Genomic DNA, 13919 nt, shown 5'->3' with positions numbered 1-13919 from the left:
AATGAAGATCATCCGTTTAATTATACTGCAGTGTGTCTCTGATGAGGTGATTGGAGGACGGTTCCTACCATGATCGAGTGGCGGTTGGCAGAGAGTAGTCCCGTGCCGTACCCAGAACTCAGTCCTCCCATGGCCCCGTTGTGTGCTGCCCCGATGAGACTGTGCATGTCTTGGTGCCCGCCGGGCATGCCCGTGGAGGGGCCGACCGCGTGACTCCGCAGCACGTGGATGGCATCGTCCAGACGCTCTAGACGGTCCTCTATACGACTCTGCTGCGGTTGGGGGGAGAGGAAGGTTAAGGGTTAGAGTTCAGGGGTCATGTTGTTGACGTAAAATGCTTATGAATGTGTTATGAAGTCTTACCAGAGAGTGGAGTGGTGCCTCATAGTTGGGGGAGGAGGGACCGTGTCCTCCGTTCCTGGACCATACAGCAGAACTGGCAGCTAGGAGAGGAGACAAGGAGACAAGGAGATGACAGAGTGAGCACAGTGACAAGGACATGGACACTTAATTCTAGATATTAAACCATGACCATATGAACACAGGGTGTCTACTGCACATCCAGCACAATCCAGTTGTAACCAAGTTAGCTGAACATCAAAATTCTAGTTAGCCGAACATAATAAAATGTAAGTTAGCTGAACATCAAAATTCTAGTTAGCTGAACATTAAAATGTAAGTTAGCTGAACATCAAAATTCTAGTTAGCCGAATGTTAAAATTCTAGTTAGCCGAACATCAAAATTCTAGTTAGCCGAACATCAAAATTCTAGTTAGCCGAACGTTAAAATTCTAGTTAGCCGAATGTTAAAATTCTAGTTAGCCGAATGTTAAAATTCTAGTTAGCCGAATATCAAAATTCCAGTTAGCCGAACGTTAAAATTCTAGTTAGCCGAACGTTAAAATTCTAGTTAGCTGAACATCAAAATTCTAGTTAGCCGAACGTTAAAATTCTAGTTAGCCGAACATCAAAATTCTAGTTAGCCGAACGTTAAAATTCTAGTTAGCCGAACGTCAAAATTCTAGTTAGCCGAACATCAAAATTCTAGTTAGCCGAACGTCAAAATTCTAGTTAGCCGAACGTTAAAATGTAAGTTAGCTGAACATTTGAGTATTACGTGAATGTTCCTCAACACTACAGCTGGTCAAAAAAATAAATATTCTAATCTAATTTTATTTGTCACGTACACAGTTTACAGCAGGTATAAAAGGTGCAGCTAAACGATTGCGTGCTAGTAGCCTCAACATTACAGTAAAATAATCATCTCCCTCAACATTACAGTAAAATAATCATCTCCCTCAACATTACAGTAAAATAAACATCTCCCTCAACATTACAGTAAAATAATCTGCTCCCTCAACATTACAGTAAAATAATAATCTCCCTCAACATTACAGTAAAATAAACATCTCCCTCAACATTACAGTAAAATAAACATCTCCCTCAACATTACAGTAAAATAATCTGCTCCCTCAACATTACAGTAAAATAATAATCTCCCTCAACATTACAGTAAAATAATCATCTCCCTCAACATTACAGTAAAATAATCTTCTCCCTCAACATTACAGTAAAATAAGCTGCTCCCTCAACATTACCGTAAAATAATCATCCCTCAACATTACAGTAAAATAATCATCTCCCTCAACATTACAGTAAAATAATCTGCTCCCTCAACATTACAGTAAAATAATCTGCTCCCTCAACATTACAGTAAAATAATCAGCTCCTTCAACATTACAGTAAAATAATCATCTCCCTCAACATTACAGTAAAATAATCATCTCCCTCAACATTACAGTAAAATAATCAGCTCCTTCAACATTACAGTAAAATAATCATCTCCCTCAACATTACAGTAAAATAATCAGCTCCTTCAACATTACAGTAAAATAATCAGCTCCCTCAACATTACAGTAAAATAATCATCTCCCTCAACATTACAGTAAAATAATCATCTCCCTCAACATTACAGTAAAATAATCAGCTCCTTCAACATTACAGTAAAATAAACATCTCCCTCAACATTACAGTAAAATAATTTTCTCCCTCAACATTACAGTAAAATAATAATCTCCCTCAACATTACAGTAAAATAATCAGCTCCTTCAACATTACAGTAAAATAATCTGCTCCCTCAACATTACAGTAAAATAATCAGCTCCCTCAACATTACAGTAAAATAATCTTCTCCCTCAACATTACAGTAAAATAATCTGCATCTATAATAAAGAGTCAAATCTAAAATAACAAGTAATAGAAGAGGGAGAATGCATAGTAATATCCTGATATGTACACAAAATGATACACAGAATAGATAATGACCAATGGGATATACAGAATAGATAATGACCAATAGAATATACAGAATAGATAATGACCAATAGGATATACAGAATAGATAATGACCAATAGGATATACAGAATAGATAATGACCAATAGGATATACAGAATAGATAATGACCAATAGGATATACAGAATAGATAATGACCAATAGGATATACAGAATAGATAATGACCAATAGGATATACAGAATAGATAATGACCAATAGGATATACAGAATAGATAATGACCAATAGGATATACAGAATAGATAATGACCAATAGGATATACAGAATAGATAATGACCAATAGAATATACAGAATAGATAATGACCAATAGGATATACAGAATAGATAATGACCAATAGGATATACAGAATAGATAATGACCAATAGGATATACAGAATAGATAATGACCAATAGGATATACAGAATAGATAATGACCAATAGGATATACAGAATAGATAATGACCAATAGGATATACAGAATAGATAATGACCAATAGGATATACAGAATAGATAATGACAAAATGATAAGTATGACTGGTACCAATATAAAATGGAGAACGTCTTGGCCGAGCAGTTGAATCAATATTATAATAGAACAGCAGCGTTGACTGTGTGTGTGTGTGTGTGTGTGTGTGTGTGTGTGTGTGTGTGTGTGTGTGTGTGTGTGTGTGTGTGTGAGAGAGTGTTTGAGTATGTATGTGTGTGTGTGTTTACGGGTGGTTGTGTTTGTGTGGGGGCTTGTGGGCTTTGTGTGTAAGGGCTGGATATGTGGAGACAGAACAAATAGTCTCTGAGGTGCAGGTCTAACAGCTAGGGTTAGCTGTTCAGCAGTCTGATGGCCTGGTGTTAGAAGGCAGGTCTAACAGCTAGGGTTAGCTGTTCAGCAGTCTGATGGCCTGGTGTTAGAAGGCAGGTCTAACAGCTAGGGTTAGCTGTTCAGCAGTCTGATGGCCTGGTGTTAGAGGGCAGGTCTAACAGCTAGGGTTAGCTGTTCAGCAGTCTGATGGCCTGGTGTTAGAGGGCAGGTCTAACAGCTAGGGTTAGCTGTTCAGCACTCTGATGGCCTGGTGTTAGAGGGCAGGTCTAACAGCTAGGGTTAGCTGTTCAGCAGTCTGATGGCCTGGTGTTAGAAGGCAGGTCTAACAGCTAGGGTTAGCTGTTCAGCAGTCTGATGGCCTGGTGTTAGAAGCTGTCTCGAGACCCGATGCTCTGATACCTCATGCCCAGAGTGAACAGTCTGTGACTCGGACTGTGGCAGAGTAATAACAGAGCTATATAATAAAGTGTAAACTGTTGATAGTCAACAAGGTATGCAGAACACTACAGATTCATAATGATATATAGCCCCTGTCATTAAACCCTGGCTATAAGAATATGGCTGTGATACAATGAGCTACTTGTGATCGTATGCTAATCATGGATTGCGTCGGGGGCCTTTTTGTGTTTAGTGTTTAGGTCTGTTTCCCGGTCCGCCTGCATTTAGGGCCCGGACAATAAACAGGCTATTATATTCTCACGCTACTTTTGTCTGGTTATCCCTGGTCTATACAGAACCCCTTGATCCTTATCTGGTGGAGGGTGGGGAGGTGTGTATGTGTGTGTGTGTGTGTGTGTGTGTGTGTGTGTGTGTGTGTGTGTGTGTGTGTGTGTGTGTGTGTGTGAAACCGTATTCCTGATGTAGAGGATATTGTGGGCATCGCTGGGTGCCTGGGAGCAGGTAGGGAACAAAAGCCTTTGATAGGCTGAGAGCTGTGTGATGCTAATCACCCTCTCTTGTGTGGTGTGTGTGTGTGTGTGTGTGTGTGTGTGTGTGTGTGTGCGTGTGTTACCACCATCTCCACCGATACACCCTCCTCTTGCTAAAGACTCAAAACCTGTTCAGGCCAGGCTGAATTACACGGACCAATTAAAAAGCTGTGTGTGGGCGTGTACTGTACGTGTGTGACAGTAGCGTATCAGCGAATCAAAGACGTCCTCCTCTCCTCCTCCTCTCCACGTCCACCAGATCCTCTCATCATGTTGATTAGACCTTATTATCTTGTAGTTATAATACACATTTATACATGCAACCTGTTTTATTATATTATCAAGCTTAATTTACATATGGTAATTAGCCAATTATGACACGATGTAGTACTAGACGACAACAAAGTATTACATTCCTTATTTAACATGTATTTAATTCGTAAAAAATAAATTCCCTGTTAATTTAAGTAAAAAATAAATAAATTAACGTGTTTGTCTGTTTTAACCAGCCTTGTTGTTCTAATAACTTTGACACGATGGTAAACACCAATCGGGCGATTCCACGTCAGTGGGAGCAGAAAATATTGTTGTTGTTGTTGATATCTGAGATTGTTCAGACAATTCTTACAGAGGAACTTCATGCTTTTTACATTTGTAACACATATTATTTTAGGGGGGGGGGATCACAAAGAAGTGTTTTTATTTTTGTTGCCTATACAGAACTATACATCCTATTACCTTGGGTTGGATTAAATGTGGAAGAACACAATTCAGTTGTACAACTGACTAGGTACCCCCCCCTTCCCTTTCCTTTAGTATCAGTCAACTCTACATGACACAGACACCATCTTGGTGTCATTATATGTTGTGTTTTATCTATATATATATATATATATATATATATTATATATTATATGTGTTCTCTGCATATGGAGTAGGTCTACATGATGAAATTCAACAACAACGCGGCAGGGTAGCCTAGTGGCGTTGGACTAGTAACCGAAAGGTTGCAAGATCAAATCCCTGAGCTGACAAGGTACAAATCTGTCGTTCTGCCCCTGAACAAGGCAGTTAACCCACTGTTTCTAGGCCGTCATTGAAAATAAGAACTTGTTCTTAACTGACTTGTTAAATAAAGGTAAAATACAACAATGTTCATTCAACATAAAACATATATAGTAACAGTCCAAAAGTTTGGACACGCCTACTCATTCAAGGGTTTTTCTTTTTATTTTCTACATTGTAGAATAATAGTGAAGACATAAAACAAAACTATGAAATAACACATATGGAATCAGTAACCAAAAAAGTGTTGAACAAATCAAAATATATTTTATATTTATCAAAGAAGCCACCCTTTGCCTTGATGACAGCTTTGCACACTCTTGACGGGTTAAAGAAGGATTTTTAAGCCTTGAGACAATGGAGACATGGATTGTGTGTGTGTGCCATTCAGAAGGTGAACGGGCAAGACAAAATATTTAAGTGCCCTTGAACAGGGTATGGTAGTAGGTGCCAGGCGCACCGGTTTGAGTGTGTCAAGAACTGCAACGCTGCTGGGATTTTCATACTCAACAGTTTCCCCGTGTGTATCAAGAATGGTCCACCACCCAAAGGACATCCAGCCAACTTGACACAACTGTGGGAAGCATTGGAGTCAACATGGGCCAGCATCCCTGTGGAACGCTTTCGACACCTTGTAAAGAAAGTCCATGCCCCGACGAATTGAAGCTGTTCTGAGTGCAAAAGGGGGGTGCAAATCAATATTAGGGAAGTGTTCCTAATGTTTTGTACACTCAGTGTATAACGACACCAAGATGTTGTCTGTATCATTTACAGTTCATGGATCACAGGGTCTAAAATGAGGCATGTAGAGATATTAAAAGGGCTTAAAATGGCCACTTAAATCATGAGAGAGGAAAAAAAATGGTTTTGTGATACAAATGTAAAATGCATGGTAAACATCCTTCCTCCCAATGAAGTTCCTACGTGAGAATTACCAGAGCTATCTGACATACCAAAAATATATTTTTTCCTGATCACACGTCCAATTATTTTATGTTAGCCAGGTATTTCCTGGTAGTAACTTTAACACCGCTGGATCACACGCACGCACGCACGCACACACGCACGCACGCGCGCACGCACTCATGCATGATTGCTGAAGTGCGTTTGTAATTAAGTCTATCAGTCAATACATATGAAAAATCAAACGTTGTGTAGCAACGACAATTAGCGCAGAATCTAACACAGTGATTATGAGAAACTAATTTCTCACTTTAAGGAGCACGGTAGAATTTGCATCGTTAGTCTGGTAGAACAGTAATTGGCAAAAAAAAAAAATTAAAAAAAAGGGACAGGAGGGGAAAAAAGGAGGAGAAGTTTGAAGTGTGTTATAACTAGAGGGAGGGAGGAGTGTTAATTAGCTAGCATGATAGCATCACGGCTCAATCACAACTAACAGCAGCAGTAGCTAGCATGATAGCATCACGGCTCAATCACAACTAACAGCAGCAGTAGCTAGCATGATAGCATCACGGCTCAATCACAACTAACAGCAGCAGTAGCTAGCATGATAGCATCACGGCTCAATAACAACTAACAGCAGCTGTAGCTAGCATGATAGCATCACGGCTCAATCACAACTAACAGCAGCAGTAGCTAGCATGATAGCATCACGGCTCAATAACAACTAACAGCAGCTGTAGCTAGCATGATAGCATCACGGCTCAATAACAACTAACAGCAGCAGTAGCTAGCATGATAGCATCACGGCTCAATCACAACTAACAGCAGCAGTAGCTAGCATGATAGCATCACGGCTCAATCACAACTAACAGCAGCAGTAGCTAGCATGATAGCATCACGGCTCAATCACAACTAACAGCAGCAGTAGCTAGCATGATAGCATCACGGCTCAATCACAACTAACAGCAGCAGTAGCTAGCATGATAGCATCACGGCTCAATCACAACTAACAGCAGCAGTAGCTAGCATGATAGCATCACGGCTCAATAACAACTAACAGCAGCAGTAGCTAGCATGATAGCATCATGGCATCGAGAAGCCTACTGTAGGCCGGGTCTGTACAAGTGCCAGCAGCTGTGCCCTCTCTCTTGTTATCTCTCACTCTGCTCTCTGTCTGAGAGGGGTATCTCTCTCTCTAACTGCCTGAGAGGGGTATCTCTTTCTCTCTTTCTCTGCCTGAGAGGGGTATCTCTCTCTCTCTCTCTTTCTCTGCTCTCTGTCTGAGAGGGGTATCTCTCTCTCTCTCTCTCTCTCTCTCTCTGTCTGAAGGGTATCTCTCTCTCTCTCTTTCTCTGCCTGAGAGGGGTATCTCTCTCTCTCGCTCTTTCTCTGCTCTCTGTCTGAGCGGTATCTCTCTCTCTCTCTCTCTCTCTCTCTCTCTGTCTCTCTGTCTGAGAGGGGTATTCTCTCTCTCTCTCTGTCTGAGAGGGGTATCTCTCTCTCTCTCTCTCTCTCAATTCAATTCAAGGTGCTTTATTAGCATGGGAAACATATGTTAACATTGCCAAAGCAAGTGAAGTAGATAATATACAAAAGTGAAATAAACAATAAAAATTAACAGTAAACATTACAAGTTTCAAAAGAATAAAGACATTTTACCTGTCATATTATGTCTATATACAGTGTTGTAATGATGTACAACAGGGAAAATAAATAAACATAAATATGGGTTGTATTTATAATGGTGTTTGTTCTTCACTGGTTGACCTTTTCTTGTGGCAACAGGTCACAAATCTTCCTGCTGTGATGAAACACTGTGGTATTTCACCCAGTAGATATGGGAGTTTATCAAAGTCGGGTTTCTTTTCGAATTCTTTGTGGGTCTGTGTAATATGGTCATACATTGGGCAGGAAGTTAGGAAGTGCAGCTCAGTTTCCACCTCATTTTGTGGGCAGTGTTGCACATAGCCTGTCTTCTCTTGAGAGCCAGGTCTGCCTACGGCGGCCTTTCTCAATAGCAAGGCTATTCTCACTGAGTCTGTATATAGTCAAAGCTTTCCTTCATCTGTTTAGGGCCAAATAGCATTCTGGTTTGCTCTGTTTTTTTGTTAATTCTTTCCAATGTGTCAAGTAATTATCTTTTTGTTTTCTCATGAGTTGGTTGGGTCTAATTGTGTTGCTGTCTCTCACTCACTTCCTCTTCCTCACCTTAGTTAGAGGAGACAGAGTACTCACTTCCTCTTCCTCACCTTAGAGGAGTCAGAGTTCTCACTTCCTCTTCCTCACCTTAGTTAGAGGAGTCAGAGTACTCACTTCCTCTTCCTCACCTTAGAGGAGTCAGAGTTCTCACTTCCTCTTCCTCACCTTAGTTAGAGGAGTCAGAGTACTCACTTCCTCTTCCTCACCTTAGAGGAGTCAGAGTTCTCACTTCCTCTTCCTCACCTTAGTTAGAGGAGTCAGAGTACTCACTTCCTCTTCCTCACCTTAGTTAGAGGAGTCAGAGTTCTCACTTCCTCTTCCTCACCTTAGTTAGAGGAGACAGAGTACTCACTTCCTCTTCCTCACCTTAGAGGAGTCAGAGTTCTCACTTCCTCTTCCTCACCTTAGAGGAGTCAGAGTACTCACTTCCTCTTCCTCACCTTAGAGGAGTCAGAGTTCTCACTTCCTCTTCCTCACCTTAGAGGAGTCAGAGTTCTCACTTCCTCTTCCTCACATAAGTTAGAGGAGTCAGAGTTTTCACCTCACCTAGGGAAGGCACTCACTTCCTCTTCCTCACCTTAGTTAGAGGAGTCAGAGTTCTCACTTCCTCTTCCTCACCTTAGTTAGAGGAGACAGAGTTCTCACTTCCTCTTCCTCACCTTAGTTAGAGGAGACAGAGTTCTCACTTCCTCTTCCTCTTCCTCACCTTAGTTAGAGGAGTCAGAGTTCTCACTTCCTCTTCCTCACCTTAGAGGAGTCAGAGTTCTCACTTCCTCTTCCTCTTCCTCACCTTAGTTAGAGGAGTCAGAGTTCTCACTTCCTCTTCCTCACCTTAGAGGAGTCAGAGTTCTCACTTCCTCTTCCTCTTCCTCACCTTAGTTAGAGGAGTCAGAGTTCTCACCTCCTCTTCATCACCTTAGAGGAGTCAGAGTTCTCACTTCCTCTTCCTCACCTTAGAGGAGTCAGAGTTCTCACTTCCTCTTCCTCACCTTAGAGGAGTCAGAGTTCTCACTTCCTCTTCCTCACCTTAGTTAGAGGAGTCAGAGTTCTCACTTCCTCATCCTCACCTTAGAGGAGACAGAGCACTCACCTCCTCTTCCTCACCTTAGTTAGAGGAGTCAGAGTTCTCACTTCCTCTTCCTCACCTTAGTTAGAGGAGACAGAGTACTCACTTCCTCTTCCTCACCTTAGTTAGAGGAGACAGAGTTCTCACTTCCTCTTCCTCACCTTAGTTAGAGGAGTCAGAGTTCTCACTTCCTCTTCCTCTTCCTCACCTTTAGAGGAGACAGAGTTCTCACTTCCTCTTCCTCACCTTAGTTAGAGGAGTCAGAGTTCTCACTTCCTCTTCCTCACCTTAGAGGAGTCAGAGTTCTCACTTCCTCTTCCTCTTCCTCACCTTAGTTAGAGGAGTCAGAGTTCTCACTTCCTCTTCCTCACCTTAGAGGAGTCAGAGTTCTCACTTCCTCTTCCTCACCTTAGTTAGAGGAGTCAGAGTTCTCACCTCCTCTTCCTCACCTTAGAGGAGTCAGAGTTCTCACTTCCTCTTCCTCACCTTAGAGGAGTCAGAGTTCTCACTTCCTCTTCCTCTTCCTCACCTTAGTTAGAGGAGTCAGAGTTCTCACCTCCTCTTCCTCACCTTAGTTAGAGGAGAGAGAGTTCTCACTTCCTCTTCCTCACCTTAGAGGAGTCAGAGTACTCACTTCCTCTTCCTCACCTTAGAGGAGTCAGAGTTCTCACTTCCTCTTCCTCTTCCTCACCTTAGTTAGAGGAGTCAGAGTACTCACTTCCTCTTCCTCACCTTAGAGGAGTCAGAGTTCTCACTTCCTCTTCCTCACCTTAGAGGAGTCAGAGTTCTCACTTCCTCTTCCTCACCTTAGAGGAGTCAGAGTTCTCACTTCCTCTTCCTCACCTTAGTTAGAGGAGTCAGAGTTCTCACTTCCTCATCCTCACCTTAGTTAGAGGAGTCAGAGTTCTCACTTCCTCTTCCTCACCTTAGTTAGAGGAGTCAGAGTTCTCACTTCCTCTTCCTCACCTTAGTTAGAGGAGTCAGAGTTCTCACTTCCTCTTCCTCACCTTAGAGGAGTCAGAGTTCTCACTTCCTCTTCCTCTTCCTCACCTTAGTTAGAGGAGTCAGAGTTCTCACTTCCTCTTCCTCACCTTAGAGGAGTCAGAGTTCTCACTTCCTCTTCCTCTTCCTCACCTTAGTTAGAGGAGTCAGAGTTCTCACCTCCTCTTCATCACCTTAGAGGAGTCAGAGTTCTCACTTCCTCTTCCTCACCTTAGAGGAGTCAGAGTTCTCACTTCCTCTTCCTCACCTTAGAGGAGTCAGAGTTCTCACTTCCTCTTCCTCACCTTAGTTAGAGGAGTCAGAGTTCTCACTTCCTCATCCTCACCTTAGAGGAGACAGAGCACTCACCTCCTCTTCCTCACCTTAGTTAGAGGAGTCAGAGTTCTCACTTCCTCTTCCTCACCTTAGTTAGAGGAGACAGAGTACTCACTTCCTCTTCCTCACCTTAGTTAGAGGAGACAGAGTTCTCACTTCCTCTTCCTCACCTTAGTTAGAGGAGACAGAGTTCTCACTTCCTCTTCCTCTTCCTCACCTTAGTTAGAGGAGACAGAGTACTCACTTCCTCTTCCTCACCTTAGTTAGAGGAGTCAGAGTTCTCACTTCCTCTTCCTCACCTTAGAGGAGTCAGAGTTCTCACTTCCTCTTCCTCTTCCTCACCTTAGTTAGAGGAGTCAGAGTTCTCACTTCCTCTTCCTCACCTTAGAGGAGTCAGAGTTCTCACTTCCTCTTCCTCACCTTAGTTAGAGGAGTCAGAGTTCTCACCTCCTCTTCCTCACCTTAGAGGAGTCAGAGTTCTCACTTCCTCTTCCTCACCTTAGAGGAGTCAGAGTTCTCACTTCCTCTTCCTCTTCCTCACCTTAGTTAGAGGAGTCAGAGTTCTCACTTCCTCTTCCTCACCTTAGTTAGAGGAGTCAGAGTTCTCACTTCCTCTTCCTCACCTTAGAGGAGTCAGAGTACTCACTTCCTCTTCCTCACCTAGTTAGAGGAGTCAGAGTTCTCACTTCCTCTTCCTCTTCCTCACCTTAGTTAGAGGAGTCAGAGTACTCACTTCCTCTTCCTCACCTTGTTAGAGGAGTCAGAGTTCTCACTTCCTCTTCCTCACCATTAGAGGAGTCAGAGTTCTCACTTCCTCTTCCTCACCTTAGAGGGAGTCAGAGTTCTCACTTCCTCTTCCTCACCTAGTTAGAGGAGTCAGAGTTCTCACTTCCTCTTCCTCACCTTAGTTAGAGGAGTCAGAGTTCTCACTTCCTCTTCCTCACCTTAGTTAGAGGAGTCAGAGTTCTCACTTCCTCTTCCTCACCTTAGTTAGAGGAGTCAGAGTTCTCACTTCCTCTTCCTCACCTTAGTTAGAGGAGTCAGAGTTCTCACTTCCTCTTCCTCACCTTAGTTAGAGGAGTCAGAGTTCTCACTTCCTCTTCCTCACCTTAGTTAGAGGAGTCAGAGTTCTCACTTCCTCTTCCTCACCTTAGTTAGAGGAGTCAGAGTACTCACTTCCTCTTCCTCACCTTAGTTAGAGGAGTCAGAGTACTCACTTCCTCTTCCTCACCTTAGTTAGAGGAGTCAGAGTTCTCACTTCCTCTTCCTCACCTTAGTTAGAGGAGTCAGAGTACTCACTTCCTCTTCCTCACCTTAGTTAGAGGAGTCAGAGTTCTCACTTCCTCTTCCTCACCTTAGTTAGAGGAGTCAGAGTTCTCACTTCCTCTTCCTCACCTTAGTTAGAGGAGTCAGAGTTCTCACTTCCTCTTCCTCACCTTAGTTAGAGGAGTCAGAGTTCTCACTTCCTCTTCCTCACCTTAGTTAGAGGAGTCAGACTACTCACTTCCTCTTCCTCACCTTAGTTAGAGGAGTCAGAGTTCTCACTTCCTCTTCCTCACCTTAGTTAGAGGAGTCAGAGTTCTCACTTCCTCTTCCTCACCTTAGAGGAGTCAGAGTTCTCACTTCCTCTTCCTCACCTTAGTTAGAGGAGTCAGAGTTCTCACTTCCTCTTCCTCACCTTAGAGGAGTCAGAGTTCTCACCTCCTCTTCCTCACCTTAGTTAGAGGAGTCAGAGTTCTCACTTCCTCTTCCTCACCTTAGAGGAGTCAGAGTTCTCACTTCCTCTTCCTCAACTCAGAGGAAACAGAGAAATAAGTCCTAGGCTTCTGTTACGCTCGTGCCATTGGTGTGTGGTTGTATTTTAATTGTCTAATTGTCATATAAATTCAACCAATGAATCATGGCTTAACCTAGTCATCACACAGAGGAGGCTTGTGGGAGGGGAAATCTTGTACATTATTAAGGTATTATGAAGATTTACCTGTGAGTGATGGGGGAGACCCAACAGGGGTCGACGGGTTGGACGAGAAGCTATTGTTTGTGTGGTCTGGAGAGTAGATCTGAAACAAACAATTCAATCACAGACAGTCAGTCAACACGTGTGTGTGCATGCATGCCTGTGTGTGTGTGTGTGTGTGTACATTTTGGCCTAGGGGTTTAGGTTGAGGTGTGTGTTTTCTCCTCACCGAAGCGAGAGCCTTCCCTAGGGCGTCTCCCGTCTGAGAGCTGGTCGGTGCCCCGCTCTGCGCCCGGTTAGCTGTCACACACACACACACACACACACACACACACACACACACACACACACACACACACACACACACACACACACACACACACACACACACACACACACACGACGGGAAAATAAGTGGAATTCCGTAAGTAAGGATGTTATTCATTCCAATAATTCCCCCCCCTCCCTCCTCCATCCCATAATCCCTCCATCCATTCATCTCTCTATTCATTCATCCATCCCTCTTTCCCCTGAAGGCTCTTACCCACACCCTGTCCACCCCCAGCTCCAGCTGTCACATCCTCAAGCCAAGCGTGGTGTGTGTGTGTGTGTGTGTGTGTGTGTGTGTGTGTAGGGACAACCGAGCGTCCAGGGCAGGAAGTGAACAGAGCAGAGCTCTGAGAACCGCCTACACCACTCTCACATTAATTGCCCAATCACATTTTTACCAGTTCTTTCACTGTTTAAGCGACACACGCTAACACAAGCCTCTCTCTCTCTCTCTCGCTCTCTCTCTCTCTCTCTCTCTCTCTCTCTCTCTCTCTCTCTCTCTCTCTCTCTCTCTCTCTCCTCTCCTCTCCTCTCCTCTCCTCTCCTCTCCTCTCCTCTCCTCTCCTCTCTGTGTTTAATACACACAGCATAGACTAGGGACCAACTAGATTAGGGATCAACTAGACTAGGGATCAACTAGATTTAGCCGCGGGCTAATTTTTTCTTGAGAGGATGGTCAGGGGGCCCAGAACATAATTACAAATCATTTGTAGACTGCAAATTGACCAGCAAGAAGCCCAAAACAGATATAATATTTGACTAAAACATAATAATTTCAAAACCTTCCTTACCATTTGTATGTGATCCCATGTACACTCACAAATTAAATACTATAGGAACCGTGATGAAGTTTTACACACACGGACCAAGCGTGACGGTCTATTCCAGGGTTCTCCAACTGACGGTCAGCAGGCTGAATTTGGACCGCGGGTGATTTTATTTGGCTCCCTAAGTTTTTATATATTTTTTTCATTATTTACATAATTTAGCAAACGTT

The 13919-nt window shown here is 43.0% G+C and overlaps 1 protein-coding gene across 17 annotated transcripts in view; it reads right to left on the bottom strand.

Moving 5' to 3' along the window:
- LOC106568540 (transcription factor 4) overlaps nucleotides 1-13919 on the bottom strand; it is a 428072-nt gene that overhangs the window by 53829 nt on the left and 360324 nt on the right. For 16 of the 17 annotated variants that reach the window (XM_045692640.1, XM_045692649.1, XM_045692645.1 and 13 more), the window contains 4 exons: nucleotides 12822-12892; nucleotides 12617-12695; nucleotides 364-443; nucleotides 69-272 (listed from right to left, as the gene is read on the bottom strand). In XM_045692640.1, the coding sequence (XP_045548596.1) occupies nucleotides 69-272; nucleotides 364-443; nucleotides 12617-12695; nucleotides 12822-12892 (434 nt within the window). The remainder of the gene's footprint in view (nucleotides 1-68; nucleotides 273-363; nucleotides 444-12616; nucleotides 12696-12821; nucleotides 12893-13919) is intronic. The other variant, XM_045692638.1, reaches the window with a different exon arrangement.

This window comes from Salmo salar, chromosome ssa13 (assembly GCF_905237065.1).
Source record: "Salmo salar chromosome ssa13, Ssal_v3.1, whole genome shotgun sequence".
NCBI classification, from domain to species: domain Eukaryota; kingdom Metazoa; phylum Chordata; class Actinopteri; order Salmoniformes; family Salmonidae; genus Salmo; species Salmo salar.
The sequence above is the reverse complement of the archived record's forward strand: the minus strand, read 5'-3'. Positions and strand labels throughout refer to the sequence as shown.